General features: G+C 49.4%; 1 protein-coding gene across 2 annotated transcripts in view; it reads right to left on the minus strand.

Moving 5' to 3' along the window:
- Positions 1-10,299, minus strand: part of FADS2 (fatty acid desaturase 2) — a 36,224-nt gene extending 25,925 nt beyond the window's left edge. For both annotated transcript variants that reach the window (XM_027858794.1, XM_027858792.1), the window contains exon 1: positions 10,060-10,299. In XM_027858794.1, coding sequence (XP_027714595.1) covers positions 10,060-10,272 — 213 coding nt within the window. In that variant the 5' untranslated portion in view covers positions 10,273-10,299. The remainder of the gene's footprint in view (positions 1-10,059) is intronic.
- Positions 10,300-19,318: the final 9,019 nt, after the last annotated feature.

A 19,318-nucleotide genomic window follows, 5' to 3' on the forward strand; every position in this document is an offset into this window, starting at 1 on the left:
AGAATGTGGGATGTCAGCTGAGAGTAATGTCCGAACATAGAAGAATAAGGATGGAAGGGCCTTAGAACAGAGAGCATGGGATGTCAGCTAGGAGAAATATTACAGCCCAGAAGAGTTGGAAGGGCACAAGGTCACAGCTAGAAGGTACCCCAGAGATGATTTAGTCCTATACATTCATTTTATAAGAGCAGCACAGTGGATGGAGCACTGGGCCTGGAGTCAGAAGACCTGAGTTCAAATCCACCTCAGATGTTCACTAGCTTTGTGACCCTGGGCAAGTCACTTAACCCTATCTGCCTCAGCAGTTTCCTTGTCTGTAAAACGAGCTGGAGAAAGAAATGATAAAGTACTCCAGTAAATTTGCCCAGAAAACAGTCTCAAAAGGGGTCACAAAGAGTCAGACACGACTGAACAACAATTCATTTTATAGAGGAACAAAATGGGACCCAGTGAGATTACATATGTACTAAGTGGCAGAGACTCGAGCTCAGACCCACCTTCCTCCATCACACCCCACGGCCTTTCCCTGCTCTCCTCTACCTGGAGGGTGGTCCTGGTCCCCAGAGAGCCCCTCCCCGAGGCTGCCACCAGCCTCCTCTCCCTTCCTTCCTGGCCCAGTCTTACCCCAAGCCTTGCCTGATGGGCCCAGTCTGAAGGGCTCTGGCTCTCTCCCTGGACTCTCCGCCCCTCCCTAACCCACCTGGCTCATCCTGCCTTGGTTACAGGTGTGGCTGCTCCCTGAAGGCAGAGCCCTGCTCATCCTTCTCCAAGTTCTCATAAGCTGTAGACACTTCATCAAAATACTATGGAATTGAATTGACTGAAATGCTATTGTTGAGAATACTGCAAGGCCCCCAGACTTTATCAGGGTGAGCTGTAGGAATATTTCAGGCCCTCAGATTTCAGCAGGCTGGGACCCTCTGTCCCTGCAAGGTCACTAATCAGACCTCTCCAAAACCAGGCGGAGTTGGCTTTCGGGGCTTGCCAGGACCCAAACAGTCCATGCCCACTGTGGACCGCCCGCTGCAAGACTGTGATCTGCCCCAGGCCGGGCCTTGGACAGCAGACGCACAGTCTGTCACTAGGCCTGGCCCTGGAACTTGCCTTCCAGCTAGCACAGCCTTCAGCGAGTCAAGGCCGCCTCCCAGGGGATTGCCAGACGGCCTCAGAGGGCTCAGTCAAGGATGGGGCCATGGGGTGGGATGGAAGCCAGTGCACAGAAGTCCCCCCTCTGCCACCTCCCTTTACCTGAAGTGGGTATTTACAGGGCCCGGAGCTGCCCAAGGCCCTTTCTAAATCACACAAGTACAGCATAAGACACCAAGGAGAGAATCCTGGAATCTCACCTGGCCAGGGGCTGCAGAGGCCATGTAGGGCAACCTGTACCTGAGAAGAATTCGCTCCAGGACATCCCCAAGGAGTCCCAGTCTAGCGATGGACTGAAAACCTCTGAGAAGGACGAACTGGCCATTTCCATGGTGGCCCAGGCCCCCTTAGCCTCCTTCGGCTCCGGAGCTCCTGCTACCGTGCCCTGGACCCTGCTGGACGAAAGCCTCTCAGGGCCCACTCTTCCTTTTATTCCATTCTTGCCCCAGCCCAAATTAACTCACTGGCCATCATTCCTGGGAAGGGTAGGACAGTCTACTTCCCTGGGGCTTCATTCCCCAACCCCATAAATTTCCAGACCAAAATGGTCAATAAACATTTACTATACGCTAAGTGCTAAGGACCCAAAGACAGCCCAACCAGCAAGCAGATATGTACAAACAAGGATCAAAAGGAAATAATTGAGAGAGGGAGGCTCCGGAATGAAGAGGGGTTGAGGAGGCTTCTGGCAGAAGGTGAGATTTTAGCTGAGACTTTAAGCCAAATGAGGAGGGAGAGCCTTCCATGCGTGGGGGTGGACAGAGGGAATGCCCAGATCCCAGAGGTGGAGGGTCCTGTTTGTGGAACAGCCACGAGGCCGGTCTCTTAGCATGAGTGAATATATGGTGAGCAGTAAGGTGTAAGAAGACTGAAAAGGTAGGAGGAGCTAGGTTATGAAAGGCTTTGAATGCCAAACAAAGCATTTGGATTTGTTCCTAGGGGCGATAGGGAGCCCCTGAAGTTTACTGAGTAGGGGATGACCCGGTCATATCTGTGCTTTAGGAAAATCTCTTTGGTGGCTGAATGGAGTGGGGAGAGAGTTGAGGCGCCATCAGCTGCTATTACAGGCAGCTGCCTAGGCATGAGGTGATGAGGGGGCGGGCGTGTTAGAGAGATGCTCCAGAGCTGAAACCTAGAAAGATGTCACAGAGGTGAAATTAACAGGTCTTAGCAACCTGAGCCATAGAAACACTAAGGCTTACTGTTAGCTGCTGCACAGTCCTGCCCAGAGAGGTTTCCTAAAGACTTTTAATCACTCGCTCTTTTTGCCAGAAAGCTGTACTAGATAACAGACCTAAATGTGCCTGTTTTGCAACTTCCTGCCAGCCCTGGCTCCTGGGTCAGCCCTCTGAGAACCAGGCTGAACACAGCGAATCTCTCAAGCCGTTCCCCTACCTAAGGATGGCCAGTCAGTAGACAAGCCCCTGCCCTGCTCTGGGCACTGGGGAGATGAGCCAGTAGAGGCCAGAAGACAGAAGTGCAGTCAGCTGATGAGGGAGCAGTGCCACGGAGATGTTAGAAGACAGAGAGATACCCTCTCGTTTGGCCAGGAGTTAGCCACTGTCAGATCTGGCCAATATGTCGACTTGTTCTGCCCAACGACTCTCAAGTACATAGTAAGCCCTTAAGGTTTACTGACTGGCTGGGCTCTGAGTCAGGAAGAACTAAGTTCAAAGCCTGCCTCAGGCACTTTGTTAACTTTGTGACTCTGAGCAAGATATGTTCGCCTCAATTTCTTCATCTGTAAAACGGCATCTACTTTGCAAAGTTGCTGTGTGGATAAAAGGAACTTATGTTCCATGTACAGCTTTGGAAACCCGGAAACACTCCACCAATGTTAACTTCTTATTTGTCCTACACAAGGGCTGGAGAGAGGAGATGGGGGCGGTGAATAAATACAAAATCTCTGATGTTCGAAGCTCTTTGTGGCTGGCCCTCTCAGCTTCCCAGTCTTGTACTGGGCTGCTGATCCGAAGCATTCCATCTCTTGACTTCCCGTCCTCACTGGCTGGCTCTCGGGCACGGAGCATTTTCCCTTATCGTCATCTCCCGTGCCCAGTGGCCTCCAGGTCTCAGCCACAAGCTCCCCTTTGGGAAGAGGCCTTTCCTGCTCCCCCTTGGTGCCCCTGCCTTCCCTCGATGGTGACTACCTGCCACTTAGTCCATCTCTATTTCATCTGTACGTAGTCAGAATGTTGATTCCCCTACTGGACGTGGAGCTCCTTGAGAACATCTCCCGCATGAAGTCGGTGCTTAATAAGTGCTTTGGAACTTGGCTTGACCCCAGGGCAGTGACCTCTCAGTTGCGTCTCAAAGGATGAAATTTCAACAAGCAAAGCAGCGGCCTTTAGGGTTACAATGGGGACAGCCTGCCCCTGCCCCAGCCCAAGGACGAGCAAAGGTAGGGCAGAAAGGAGCCCAGAGGCCTGAGTCACTTGTCCACAGTCCCAGGGCTCAAAAGCTGGGGGGCTGGGCCTTCCAAGCAGAGACCCAGGGTACTTCCCCAGCACCGTCTTCAGGCCCCCAGGCAATGGCAAGGCCCAGAATTCAATAAACTTGGGCCCTGAAGAGTCCCTAAGCCAGCTGCTATCACCTCTCCCCTGCCCTTCGACATCCTGACAAATACTCGTATACCGTATTGCGTGTCCCTCACAAACTGTAGCACCCAGACCTCAGCCCAATGCACTAGATGGTGGGCTGACCTGAGCGGAGGGGAAGTGGGGAAGAGAGAGAGAGAGAGAGAGAGAGGAGAGAAACAGAGAGAGAGAGAGAGAGAGAGAGAGGGAGAGAGGAGAAAGAAACAGAGAGAGACAGAGAGGAGAAACAGAGACAGAGAGAGAGGAGAGAGACAGAGAGAATGAGGGGGAGGGAGAGAGAGGGAGAGAAAGAAATGGTCACATCCTTATGTCTAGAATCTCATCCTATACCAGGAATAGTCTCTTTAACCCGCTTAATTCAGGAATAACCTGAAAGCCTTGCTGTCCCTTGAAAAGAAAGATGCTGGGGCAAGTCCTTTCTCATTTTAGGAAGAGTATGGATATGATGGAGTACATCCAGAGAAAGTAATCAGAATGGCAAAGGTCTCGAACCCCAATTTCATCTGAGGACAGCTGACGGAACTAGGGATACTCAGCATGGGGAAAAGAAAATGCGGGACAGGCTAGCTGCTGCCCAGTCTTGAGGACAGGCAGTGTGGCATAGCAGATCCTTGTCTTCTCCAGTTAAAGGAACCTGCAAACTTCCCCTCCGGTGGTGGGACGCCAGGGCCCAGAGCCTAGCATGGTGGCCATTCTCTGGACTCTCTCCAGCTTAAGAGCCTTCCTGAACTGGCCTTAAGCCTGCAGAGGTGGTCTGAGAGGGGCAGAGTCCAGAGAGATTGCCCAGCACCTTCCTTTCCCCAAAAGCAATGCCTGCCCCAACCTGGGAGGCCAATTTCTCCCGAGCTTTCATTCTTAGGAGACGTCCCCACTAATAGAACGCTGTTCTCTGTGCACGTTGAGTAAGCCTTTTCCTCCAAGGGATTCTTATCCCTGCCTCACATCCCTTCCCTTATATTCCCTTCCCTGTCTGTTTTACTCCTTCCAAGGAGCAAGAACACTGGGCCTGGCCTGGATGGGTCACCCAAAAGAGCTGCCTGGGGGACAGGTAAGTTACTTGCCCTCTGAAGGCTTCAGCTGTTCCCTCAGCCAAATGGGGATAAGAACCCACGTACCCCTTCCCATCATAGACCTTCTGAAAGGAAGGGTGCTTTGTAATCCTGGGGCATGGGCAACTAGATGTCAGAAGCCAATTAGAACAATCTTCACATTTCACAGAGAAGGAAACTGAGAAAAAGGGAGATTAAGTAACTTGCTATCAATGAACCAATAAAAATTAATTATTAGTTCTAGAAACTCTTTATTATTAAACTTCCTATAATGGAATGGGTACATGCTCTTCTGAGCCCCTGCCCTGGGTCCATCCAGAAATCCTCCCTCCAGAACATCCATTCTGGCCAGTCGGGGGCACTCCAAAGAGCTTGGGATCCAGATGCTGGCTCCATCACCAACTAGTCATGTGACCTTGGACAAGTTCCTTCTCCTCTAAAAAACGAGGAGGCCAGCCTCCAAAGTCCCACCAGTCCACGGACAGTGTGCTGCCCAGGCAGCCCCCAACAGGGTCTGAGTGGCAGGAAAAGTGCAGAGAAAGGCTAGGGACTCAGGCTCCTCTTTTCAAGCATATCTTCAGGGATTCATGTCCAAATATGTCCCTTGGCAAGACTGTCTGTCCTAGGGAACATCACCTGTCACTGCTCAAATGAGGGGTGGACAGTGCCCCATCAAGTCAGGTCTCCAAACAGTGACCAAACCTCCATATTCTCTCGTACTTAACGCTGACCTCAGGGCAGGGCTCATCGGCTCCTCTAAGGATCCAGGGCTGAAAGGCACTAGCATCTAGCCCAGCCCCCTTCCTTTGATAAATGAGGAAACTGAGGCCCAGAGCGGGGGAGGGGTCTGCACAAGGTCCTACAGATAGCCAGCCTCAGGGATGCCATGCACTAATCCTCTGCCCAAATCCTGCTTTCTTTCCATCTCGCCACGATGCCTAGGTCTGAGCTCCCCCTCCTTGGCCAAGCTCCTAAAGACTTTGCCAGGCAAACCAGCCACTCAGGAAAAGGCCACCAATGGGCTGCAGTGGAGAGCATGGTGAAGTGGGGACCTAGAAACCTGGCTTTGACTCCTATCTCTGCCACGCAGAGGGTGAGGCGATGAGGGCCAAGCCCCTTCTCTCTAGCCTGAGTTGGACCTTTCTCCTCTGGATCACAAAATTTAGAGTTGGAGGGGACCATGGGTGGCTATCTGCTCCAACTCTAACCCCTGATGTGGCCATACAGCCCGCCTCCCTCCCTCCCTCCCTCCCTCTCTGTCTTCCACTCTCCATCTCTGTCTTCTCTCCTTCTCTCTCTCCTTCTCTCTCTCTCTCCCTTCCATTCTCCACACACACTCTCTCTCTTTCTCCCCTTCTAGCTCTCTCTTCCACTCTCCTTCTCTCTCAGTTCTCTCTCTTCTATCTCTCTCCCCCTCTCCCTCCCTCTGTCTCATGAGGGGAGCCCACCACCCCATCCTGAAGCAGCCCATCCCTCTCCTGGACAGCTCCATGGTGGAGAAGTTTTCCCCAACAACCAGCCTTGGTTTTCTTCCTCAACCCTCTCCTCATTGCTCCTGGTTCTGTCTTTTGTGGCCAATCAGAGTGGGGCTAACCCCTTTATCACACAACAGTCCTTCAAAGATGTGAACACAGCCGTCATGCTTTCCCCCATCCCCTACTTCCCCCAGTCTTATCTTCTCCAGTCTAACCGCCCCCAACTCCTTCAACTAAATCAAATGATCCTGACAGTACCCAGACTCCAGCTGCCCTCCTCTGGATACCCCCAACCTATCAAGGCTCTTCCTAAACTGGAGCACCCAGCCTCAGCCCCGGGCACCAGATGGTGGGCTGACCGGACTTGCTTCCTTATTTCTAGAATCACGGCCTAGGCTGGGAATAGTCTCTTTAATGTGCTTAAGTTAGGAGTAACTGCTGTTCTTTGAAAAGAAAGATGCTGAGGCAGTTCCTTTCTCATCTGAAGAAATGGGTGTGACCTTGGGCAAGTCATTTCACCCCGTTTGCCTCAGTTTCCTTATCTGTAAAATGAGCTGGAGAAAGAAACAGCAAACCACTCCAATATCTTTGCCAAGAAAACCCCAAATGCAGTCACAAAGAGTGAGACACGACTGAACAAGTGGGTGTGATGGGGAGAAGCATCAAGTGTCTTGAACCCCAACCTCCTCTGAGAACAGCTGAAGGACGTGGGGATGCTCAGCATGGAGAAGAGAAGACGGGGAGGGGCAGGCTAGCTGTTTTCAAGTCTTGGGAATGGACAGCATGGAGCCCCTGGAGCCCAGGACCTAGGTTTCAGGCCCTCCTGCCTCAGGCAGGCGAGTAGTGAGGGGGCTGGTCAGAAGGCCTCAGGGAGCCCTGCCAGGGTCATATCTAAGATCGATGCTAAGTACAGGAAGGGCCGTTTGTGGAAGAAAGGAGGCCTTCTTATCTGCTTGGCCCCAAAAGGATACAACCCAGAGCAAGGGAAGCCCGCTAGAGGCCGATTTGGGCTTGATCAAGGAAAGGCTTCCAGTAGCTGAGCTGTCCCAGAGTGCCGTGGGTTGCCTCAGAAGGGAGGTAGTGAGCTCCCTGTAAAGGCTGGAGAACCACTTCTTGAGATGTTGTAGAAACGGCTGGTTCTTGGCCAACTGCAGGTTATATTCGATGTCACTTAAGCCTTCCTAACTCTGGGACGAACCGTAGGAATGTCCGTTCAAACTCACTTCCAGCCCAGAGGTGGGTGAAGTGCCCTCCTCAACCCTCCCCCTGCCCAGCAGGAACCTGCCCAGCAGGCCCTGTTGGAACTCTGAGTGCTTCTGACCGAAGGCCAGCACAAACCTTCCCAGAACAAATACCACACTCTCTGCTCAGATGGATTGATTAAGGCCTCCGGATCAAAGTGAGGGCTAGGCTGAGTTTCCGAGCATGAAAAGATAATTGCCTTCGGGTCACACTGGCCCTCTTTCTCTGCAGTATCCCAGATCAAACAAAGCACTCTCCTCCCAGCATCCCCTAAGGGGCAGCAAAATGAATACCATTACCCCCCATTTTGCAGAGGGGAAAACCAAGGCTGAGGGGCAACGACTCACTCAGGGCCATACAGCTAGTAAAGGAGAGGGGACTCTGATCACCCCAATGCAAAGAATCACAGGGTCAAAGGATTCAGAAGTAATAGGTCTCTTAGACATCATGACCCCATTTGGGGTTTTTTGGTCAAAGATACTAGAGCGGTTTGCCATTTCCTTCTCCAGTTCCTCTTACAGATGAGGAAACTGAGGCAAACAGGGTTAAATGACTTGCCCAGGGTCACACACTAGTAGATACCTGAGGCTAGCTCTCAACTCAGGTTTTCCTGATTCCAGGCCCAGGGCTCTATGCCTTAGGCGGGAGCTGGCTAAGATGATGATGATGATAACTAATATTTATATATAATGCTTACTATATGCTGGGCACTTTACAATTATTCTCTCATTTGACCCTTATAACAGCCCTGGGAGGCAGGTGCTATTCCCATCCCCATCAGGAAGACCTGAGTTCAAATCTGGCCTCAGACACTTACTATCTGGGTGACTCTGGGCAAGTGACTTGACCGCTGTCTGCCTCAGTTTCCTCATCTGTAAAGTGAGGCCCCTATCTCACCTCCCGGAGTTGTTGCAAAGATCAAATGAGATCAGTACAATGCCTGGCACATAGTAGGCACTTAATAAATGTGTATTCTTTTCCCTTCCTTTCCCTTAGTTTCTTCATCTGTTAAGCAAAAAACTAAGGGTGAATTAGATAGACTTTATGATTCTTTCTTGCCCTAAATCTACAGCTAGTAAGAATTAGAAGTGGGGTTTGAATCTGGGTTTCATGGACTCCAAGGCCTGCTCTTTAAGCATTACCCCATACCCTGGAAGACACCTTCCCCAAACGGGCAGTGACCCCAGTGACCGCAGACGGGCTGGTATATACAACATGCTCTAGAATGGCACCGGAGATGATGAGGATATCCGCCCCTGCCCTGGCCCTGCAAGGCCCAGGAGGGCAGGGATCTGAAGACCTAAACTGTGTGATGTACCCAGGGTCTCTGGCCATGGCGTCCCCAGAGCTGGCCGAGAAGCAGATGGACCAAGAGTGAAACATTTCCCTGGGGTGAAGGGGTCAAGGTTTCCAAGTCACTGGCAGAAGCCCACACCTTCCAGTTATCTGCCTTCTGGCCCAGCTGGGACTCTGGGTGCAGACCTTGTGCTAGGGGTTGATTCTTCCCTCCTCGCCAACCCCTCTTCCTGCTGCCCCTGGTCCCTGGGAACTCTCTTCTGCCAGCAGCTCATGTGCCCGCTTGTTCCAGCCCTGTTCTTGCCCATTCTGTGCCCAATCCTTTGAGCACACCTGCCTACCTCAATTCCAAGAGCATGGGGTCACTGACCCAACAAACGTTAATTAAAGGAAACCTCTGTCTATTCCATGTCGGGAGGGGGACAGCCCTGTGCTGGGTTCTGGAGCGGAGATAAAGTTCAGGAAGGACAAGGCCTCTGTTCTTCCAGAGCTGGGCACACAGGCGGGCATGCACGTGCATGCAGGCACAAACGGGGGACCCATCATCCATCCCTCCATCCACCTTCGGCGCCTCTGGTGAGCTGGCAACCCTGGCTCATCTCCCAGGACCCTGTCACCCCCTTGAAGGGCTGGGATGAGGAAGGGGAACAAGGGGGGGCGGTCCTGGCAGGCCTGGCAGAGAAATCCTTCAGGCCACGCTGGCTCTGCTTCCCTGAGGATGACCCAGAATAACCCCATCTCCAGGGCCCTGCAGAGCGAGGGTCGCCAGGAGGCTCCTGCTACAAACCCTGAACCGGGGGACCCAGGGGACCTCCTTCTTCCTGCTCACAAGGACAATGCAGGCCCTGGCTGGGGCGGGGGTGGGGGGGGGGCCCGGGGGAGGCCAGGGAACGGCGGGCCTGGCCATATGGAAGCCGGTGCAGCTGGCCAGCTGCTTCCCGGACCTGGTAAAATTCAGCGGAGCTGAACGAACTGCACCGGGCGGCTTGGGCTACCCCCCGGCCGCCATCCTCGGCCCTTTCGGCCTTGCCAGGGGGGAGCGCAGCCGGATGCCGGGTGGCTGGACCCGGGGCCCAAACCGCTGAGGAGGGGGAGTGGGTGTTAGAGGTCGGTGAGTTGGAAGGGTGGGGTGCCCTGAATGTCATGCCGGGGGAGTGGGGTGGCGCGCGCTGGCCTGGGCGCTCTGAGGAAGCCGCCTCCCGGGAGCTCTCCAGAGACAGGGCAGCCGGTCAGCCCGGAGCCCCCGCCCCTTACCGTGGCATCCTCGCCAGCGTAGTGGCCGATGACCCGGTGTCCGCCCGGGTGGCGGCCGGACCACTGGGTGATGTTGTAGATCTTGCGGTCTATGACCAGCCACTGGTCCGTGCGCAGGTTGTGCTTCTGGACCTCCTCCCAGCTGTAGGTGGGCAGCATGGGTGCATCCCTCTCGGTGGAGCCCTCATCTCCCTGCTCCCCACCTTTGCCCATGGCGCCCGCGGCCGCCCGGGCTGCCAGCCCCAGCCCCAGCCCCGCTGCTGCAGATGCCGCAGCCTTCGCCGCTCCGGCAGTCTGTGCCGGGCCACCCGGCAGGCCACGCAGCTTTTGTTTGCAGCTCCTGCCCCCCCCCCCCCCCCCCCCCCCGGGGGGGCGGGGGGCCCCCAGCCCCCCCCTTCCCCCCCCAGCCCCCGCGGCCGGGCTTCCACCGGGATCAGCAGAGCCTCTGAACCAATCCGTGTGCGCCGTCGGAGGGGTCGCCTGCCTGCCATTGGCCCAGGAGGATCTTTCGAAGACCAGCGGGCTGGACTCCGCCGCCAGCTGGCGCGCTGGCCGGCCCGCGCAGCCCCGCTGCCAAATGCACCCCCACCCCCCAGGACCAGCAGGCAAATGGCCCCTGACACCTGAGCGCACGAAGTGGCAGGACACACCTGGGTGCCCAGGATACATACGCACACACACCCACACACACCCACCCACCCACACACACACACACACACACACACACACACACGCACGCATGTACGCTGTCTGCAACCTTTCAGATCATCACCTGATGGGGCAGAAGAAGGGGAGGCCTTCAGACAGCCTCTTGGCAGAGATCGGGCATCTCCTCCCGTGTGCTCAGTCCTTCAGGACTGTGGGGCCAGAGAGCTGGGGCCGGGAGGGACCCCGGGAGCCCTCCCATCTATCCCTGGCTCCAAGAGGAGGCAGGCTCTGGTTTGCGAAGGGCCTGGTCTGGGCCACACAAGTAGGAAGCATCTGAGAGGGGGATTGGAATCGAGGTCGTTTGCCTGCGCTTATCCCTGATGCCACGGTAGCCTTATGCTTCCAGAGATGGTCCCTCTCTTACTGAGTTGGGGCAAACAATAGGGAAAGGGATTGGGGGCCTGAGAAGGACCGTGCCAGAGTGCCCATGCCAAGCCCTCGTGCCCCAAGCTCCTCTCACGGTGCCAGAAGGAACTGGAGTGAGGGGCTAAAGCACTGTGCACGGGGCGCCTCTCTCCCAGGCTGCTGCTTTTATCGACCTCCTCCCCCAACATTTGCTCCAAGAGTGGGCCATTAGAATGGAAACTCCTTGAGGGGAGAGGCAGTTTCTAATGGTGCCTCTATTTCGAACACCTTCCTGATGGCATGGTCCTCCTTGATTCAAAGGACAACAACTGAAATCTGGTTTCTCATCCATCCTGCCCTCCCTTCAGCCTTCCACACAGCTGTCACCCTCTTCTGCATCCTCTCTTCTCTAGGTTTTCTCAACACTGCCTATCCTGGCTGTTCCCCTACCTCTCTGACAGCTCCCACTGGATCTCCAACCAGGCCTCACCCATTAACCCTGGAATGAAATGTGTCTGTGGTCAGACAGGAGGATTCACCAGAGGCAGAATTCGAGCCAATGTCCTGGGCTCTTAAGTCTGTTGCACTTTTCCAAGTGCCCAGGATAGGACCCAAGCAAAGTGCTGAGATATTAGGAAGAAGAGAGCATTTTGGCAGGGCATCAGGGAAGGTTTCATGGTGGCAGCTGAGGCCAGAATCCAAGGTGGGTGGGGGCTGGGGAGGGGAAATCTGTGGGTGAAGGAAAGACTTCATCTTCCCCCCACCATGAGGATGTGGGTGGGGTGGGTGCAGACCCGGAAGGGTGGAGCAATGTGAGCAAAGGCCCTGGGGTTTTTGGGTAAAGAAATAGGAAATAAAAGAAGAAAGGTAAATGACAGCTAGATTGCAGCAGGACTTGACTGGCAAGAAAAGGAGTGCGTCCATTTTGTTCAGTTTGAAGAGCCACCGGATCTTAGAGCAGGGCCTGACAGCATCAGGAGATTGAAAAGATTGATTGAAGGCCCCAGAACGGCAGAACCGGAAGGGACTTTAAGAATGTTCATGAAATGTTAGTGTAGGCAGAAAAAGTTAGAGCTGGCTAGAACTTCAGAGACGTTTAATTCAACGCTCTCATTTTGGTGGGAAACAGGGCCTAGAGAGAGAAAGCAATTTCACCAAGGCTTTCCTAGCTAGCTGGTAAGAAGAGACCGTGCTGGCAGGTGGACGACTAGAGCCTAGGCCTCTTGACTTCCCCTCGCTCTCTACTGGTCCCATTCCCTGCTGCTGCTACAGAGACACCCAAGGCTCCCTCATCCTTAGAAAACCCTCACTGATGTGGCCGTCTCCACTAGGTCCCGTCCTATATTCTTCTCCCTTTCCTGGCTAAACTCCTCAGGAAGGCCGTCTACACTCTCTGCTCCCGCCTTCCCTCCTCTTTCTTTTCTTACCTCTGGAGCCTGGCTTCTGACCTCATCATTCAATCAACTCCCCCTCCAAAGTCCCCAGTGTTGTTTCCACGGCTAGAGCTAATGGCCTTTCGGCAGCCTCATCCCACTTAGGTTTCTGCAGCCTCTGACACTGTGTATCACCCTCTTCTGGATACTGTGGCCTGTCTAGGTCTGTCCTGGTTCCCCTCCTCCCTCTCTGACTGCTCCTTCTCCGTCTCCTTTGCCGCACCTTCCACTGAATCACTCCCACTATTTCCCAAGGTCCTGTCCTGCACCCTCTTCTCCCCGTATATTATTGCCCTAGGTGATCCTGTAAAGGACAAGGTATCATGCTCCCACAATTTAAGATAACCTTTGACATCTTACAACATCAGCAAAGAAGCTGGTAGTAACAACTTCTATTGCAGTAATAAGCTTGCAAAACCTTGCAAAACCAGGGAAACGGAAAAGGGCAAGCCAGTGAGAAGGGTCCTAATCTTTTCATAGACCCCAAAATTCTAAAGGGAAGAGCTGGTTTTAACCAGCCCTAAGAAGGACAAAAGGCATGGGCTTTTGGATGACAAGGGATGGGGGGGCATGTCAAGGGGGCAAAGGAACAGACCAATCCGGGCCTGGAAGGGAGGAGTCGTTCTAACAGTATAAAACTCTCTCTCAGTTCTGTATTTGGTGCACTCTTTTCCGAGAGGTGTGCCCGCTTCTCCACTCACTTCAAACCTGGTTTTGTTTTTAACTAAAAGGCTTGATTTCTTGGAGTCATCTGCTCTGAGGGTGTCCAAGGCCTCATTACTAACATTTGAGGGCTCTCCGGGATCCAAAGACCTCCAACCCTGACCCAAGTGAGTGAACTCAGAGAATAGCGCTCCCGTCCTTAATTTGGCGGTAACTGATTTATTTCTTGGGCTGAGTCAGGGGTGCATCACCTGGGCCCTGAGGTTTTGGTTTTTAAGGTTGAAAGGGGTGAGTGAACAATCGAGGGAGATTCAAGGTGACCAGGGGACTATGAAAGTCGAGATATCTTGAGCAAGGTAAGGACCAGTCCGGGGAAGGAAAGGGACCCTCGGAGGAGAAAACCTAGTGATGGGAGGCCAGGGAACGCTAGCTAGCAAACTGAGGTAGTGGGACTACCCAGGGCCAAGAGTGTTTGATTTTTAAACAAAAATGTTTTTAAATGTTTATCGTTAGCGATTATTGGAGTGTGTTATTAATTCCGTAGTGGAATCTCATCCTCCTGATGGGGAATATGAATAGGAATGAATAATGGACTAATGCAAGGCATGAAGTTAGAAGTAATGCAGAGTGTAAGGCTAGGTTCTAATTTTTCTAATTTGAGTTTCTTAAAATATGACAATTGGCCAAGGTTCCAATTTTGACCTTGTAATGGTGGAGACATGGGGGTTGAGTTAATTTTCATTAGTTGCCCTGGTTATTGGCAAGGTAATTTTAAAAAATTGTGCTGAGATCAATCTTGTAGGAGAGTGGATACAAGAAGGAAGATCTCTGCAGGAGGGGAGTCTGCTGGACACTGCACTGGATGGGCATCCCCTCAACTTGCAATTCTTGGCCACCACAAAAAGAGCTGCTGTAAATATTTTTGTACATGTGGGTCTTTTCCCCATTTTTGTGATCTCTTTGGATCTCTAGGATACAGACCTAGTAGTACTATTGCTGGGTCAAAGGGTATATGCAGTTTTGTAGCCCTTTGGGCATAGCTCCAAATTTCTCTGATTTGTAAAAGTCAGGCATCTGAGAAATGGCAATGAGGGCAGGTCACAGGATGTGTGAAGAGATGGCTGAGAGACTTTAGTGTGCAGAAGGCTAACGTCCAAGCATGAGCTGAACCTTGCAATCAATATGGGAATCCCTGGGACAGAAGTCGCTACTCTCTGTTTGGATGGGGGATGGGACAGGACTAACTAGTAAAGTGAAATTATTACATTTCTATTTATCTTTGGTTACCAAGGAGGATGATAAGTAAGGGAGCATTTCGCAGTGGAATGAGTGGTAGATTTGGAGTCCTTTGGCCTGATTTCAAACTGATATGTGACCTTGGGTAAGTCACTTAACTTTCGTGGGCCTCAGTTTCCTCATACATGAAGTGAGAGGGCTAGACTAGGTGACCTCTAAGGTCCCTTCCAACTCTAAATCTCTGACCCTGCTTGAGTTGTAGGCAGCTAGGGGGCTGAGTAGCTAGAGGGCTGGGCCTGGCATCACGAAGGTCTGAGTTCAAATCCAACCTCAGACACTTAGCTGTGTGACCCTGGACAAATCACTTAACCTCTGTTTGCCTTAATCCACTGGAGAAGGAAAGGCAAACCACTCCAGTATCTTTGCCAAGAAAACCTCATGGACAATAGAATCCATGGGGTCATGAGTTGGACGGGACTGAACAACAACAACAACTTGAGTTGTGGTAGACGTGGAGTAATCCAGCCCCATATTGCCATGTGATCTTCTGGTGAAAAGAACACTGGAAAGAGAAATGAGAAATGGCAAAATGGACGGTTGCGGAGAAAACTGAGAAGACTTGGATGAACTGATGCAGAGGGCAGTGAGCAGAACCAGGAGACCAAGCTATGCAATGACAGCCCGGTGATAAGGAAAACTGCTTTAGGACTCAGATCAATGCAACGATAAAACGAGGATCCAGGATACTAAAGATGAAATATGCCCCACCCACCACCTGCCAGGTGACGGAATTAAGAAGCAGAATGAGGTCAGTGTGGGAGTTAGTTTTGTTTGACTATACTTATTTCTGTCTATTATTTATTTATATTTATTAGGATTTTTTAATTGTTCAGTTAGGGGGTTAGTAGGGGAGAGATAACGTGTGTATGAATAAAATAAACAAAGAAATAAATATGTGCGTGTATACACACACATTTGTTTGTTTGTTTATTTTTAAAGAAAGGGGATGAGTACCCGGGTTCAAGGAGATTCTTGTCCAGGTCTGATGAGACTTGATGACCTCTTCTAATTCAGACATTCTATTAATATCTGGCTTTCTTTGTACATTTTGATTCAGCTTACAATTAAAAAGAGATACTGGCCAAGGAACCCAGGTTCTGCCCCAGAGAATGAACTCACTGCTTCCAGGGCTGAGCACAAAAGATGGAAAGTGGGGCACGTAATACAGGGTGACTAGAGATACAAATACTATTAGTCTGTGAAAAATGTCAATACTCATTTTAAAAGGCTTTCTTTTCCATGGTTGCTAAGAGCAAAGAAGAGTAGCCCATGGCTAGGGAAAGATCTTATGTTAAAAAATATGATAAAACTACTGGACCCCCTTGTCCTGTCTTCTCTCTTGGGTGTCTCAATGAACCCTTCTAGTGAGGATCTCCTTCCAGGCCCTGTCATAGGGAGGTGACCCTGGGTTGTCTGGGGCCATGACAGCTAAGACCAAGCTCTGAATGGCCCTCCCAAGAATCCAGGCCCAACAACAGGTCATGTGTTTGTCAGCCAAAGGCTTTTTTAAAAAGAGAGGTTTTAGAAAATCACAGAAACAAATACTTTTACCCAACAAAATGATTATAAAGAGACACAAACAAAAAAAAATTTAGGATGCAGTCAAAAGAGTCTGTAGGGGAAAATACTTTCATCAACAGAAGAGAAAATACACAGGATCAATGAAGAGGGCATGCAACTAAGAAAACCAGAAAACCTGCTAATTAAAAACCATCAAAGTTAAAAACACACAAAATTAGGAACTCTGAAAATTAAAGAAACAAAATTGAAAACAAAGAAACTATGAGTTGATAAAATCAGGAGCTAAAAAAAAAACTTAACAAAATAGACAAAACATTAGCTTACTTGCTCAAAAGAAGAAAGAAGAAGATCTCATTACAAAAATAAAATACAAAATAAATAATTATATAAAATAAATCAATTATATATAATAAATCAATTATGTATAATTACATAAAATAAATAAAAATAAAAACAAAAAAGGTAAATTCACAGCAAATAGAGGAATTTTTTTAAATTACTGAAAACTATTAAAACTAAAAACTATTAACCCAATTATATGCTGACAGAATAAAAAACAAATGAAATGGATGAATATTTATAAATATGCAAAAGATCTTTAAGATTTATAAATTTTAAGAATGTTTTAAGATAATATGTAAGAATATTTTAAGACTTATAGAACAAAAGATAAAGAAAATAAACATCCAATTCTCAAAAACAAAGATTAAAAAGCTAAATAAACTCCTAGAGGAAAAAGCCCCAAGATTTGTAAGTGAATTCTATCAAACATTTGTGGCTGTTTACTTGTTTTCAGTCCTATAGGACTCTTTGTGACTGCTTTTGGGATTTTCTTAGCAAAGATATTGGAGTGGTTTGCCATTTCCTTCTCCAGCTCATTTTACAGAAGAGGAAGCTAAGACAAACAGGGCTAAGTGACTTGCCCAGGGTCGCACATATGTAAGTGTCTGAGGCCAGATTTCAAGACTTCCTGACTCTATCCACTGTCACCTACCTGTCCAAACATTTAAAGAACAATTAATTCCTATATTATTTAAATTGCTGGCAAACACATTAATAAAAATACCTTGCCAAACTCCTGTGAGACAAATATATTTCTGATTCCCAAATCAGAGAGAAATAAAGCAGAGAAGGAAATATCGCTAATGAATATTGATGTAAAAATGTTGAATCAAATATTAGCAAGGAAACTATAACAATAAAGAGGTAGGTTTCTATTAGTGCAAACAATTCATCTCATGAAGTAGCTACGTTGTTCTAATTGGTGCTTCCTATTTTCATTGAACTGGAGTCAATGACCATATATTACATAATTATAACTTCGAATAGTGAGAATTTGAATACATACAAAGTATCGGAGGATTAATCATTCACACTTATTGAGACTAGCTATATTCAAAATATTACACACTCTCATTGGGTTGAGTTTATAACAGGAATGTAGGTATGGTTCAATATTAGAAAAACTATCAACGTTTTAGGGATAGGACTTCCCTCGATCAATATAGTTCAGCAAACTGACTGTAACTAACTGAGGTCTTGGAGAGCTACTTGGGATACTGAGAGGGTGACAGTCATCATTTGCCAGTGTGCATCACAGGTGGGAGCTTACCATAGCCCTTCCACTATGCCATGCTGTATCTCATGACTATCACAAACCATATTAATAACAAAAGTAATAAAAGATATTCTCTAAATATATGACTGAATGGACAAATGAATAAAGGCATCAGGGGACTGAGTCAAGGTGGGGGAGTGAGAAACAGCATTTTTGTCTAGCTCACTCCTCCACAAGAACCTGGAAAATGCACTGGGCTGAATTATGATCAGGAGAGCCAAGAAAAAGTCAAAAGTGAGTCATTTTTCCAGCCCAGGACAGCTTAAGAAGATAGAGATGTTTGAGGACACTGGGGTGAGATCTGGCTAGGAGCTCAGACTAGCGGAAGCGGCAATAATGGCGGGAGCATCTCTGGGATGGAAGAGGAACCGAGAGAACACCAGGGCAGGATACGCTGGGGCAGAAAGAGATCCCAGCAGACCCTTGAACTAGCCCTGGGAGCAGGGACAAGTACAATCTGGCAGCCCAGTCACCTGTTACCCTCTTCCAGGTCATAGATCCAGGCTGGAAAAAAGCAGCCACAAGCAAGCATGGGGCTCTAGCTGAGTACTGAGCACAAACCAAATCCCAGAAACCTAGCCAGGTGGCTCTGAAGACCAAAGAGTGATGACTCAGTTCTAACCTTTAATTCAGCTCAAAAACCTGCAGTGGAATAACCCAAGGCGAGAAACCAAGAAGAGCCAGCAGTTCAGTCACTATGAACCTACACACCCTCCCCCAAAGTGGTCTAACAGTGACCGGGTTCAGCTATCATTTACTACAACTCAGCCACATGCGAGCCAACAGACCCATGCCCCATCAGGAACATGCAGAGCTCAGATCAGGAGGGCTTTGAACACACTTGAAAAAGTGTAGGCCCCCAGCAGAAGGGAACAAGAGAGAGATGTTCAGGCTTCCCCCACCCCTCATCACCCATCCCGAAAGGGATCAGAGCTCAGCGCCAACACTGAGTCAAAGTCAAGGAGGAGGCTAGAGGAATGAGTCAACAGAGAAAGAACCTGACCCTCAAGAGTTACCATGGTGATGGGGAAGCTCAAAAGACAATGACTTGAAAACATCTACAAGCAAAGCCTCCAAGAAAAATGGACCCAAGCCCAACAAGAATTCCTAGAAGAGTTAAAGCAAAAGATTAAAAGACAGGAAAAAAATTAAAAAATCAAATGAAAATGGGAGAGGAAAAATGGGGAAAGCAGTGAGAGCTAATCAAGAAAGTTATGAAAGAGAATTATCAGCTTTGTAAAAAAAAAAAAAAGAGGTACAAAACCTCACTGAAGAATAAAATTCTTTAAAATTTGGAATTGGCCAAATGGAAGTTAATGACTCCATGAGATATCTATAATAATAAAATAAAGTCAAAAGCCTAAAAAAAATAGAAGAAAATATGAAATATCTGACAGGAAAAATAACTAATATGGAAAATAGATTAAGGGAAGATAATTTTAAAATCATTGATCTAGTTGAAAGAAATAAACAAAAAAATAACCTAGGTATCATATTTCAAGAAATTATAAAGGAAAACTGTCCAGACATCTTAGAACCAGAGGACAAAACAGAAATTCAAAGAATCCGTGGATCCACTTCTGAAAGAAATCACAAAATAATAACTTCCGGGAAGATTGCGGCCAAATTCAAAACTCCCAGGTGTAGAAGAAAATACTGAAAGGACTCAGAAAGA

Source organism: Vombatus ursinus, unplaced genomic scaffold (genome assembly GCF_900497805.2).
Source record: "Vombatus ursinus unplaced genomic scaffold, bare-nosed wombat genome assembly UNPS02013931.1, whole genome shotgun sequence".
Lineage (NCBI taxonomy): Eukaryota > Metazoa > Chordata > Mammalia > Diprotodontia > Vombatidae > Vombatus > Vombatus ursinus.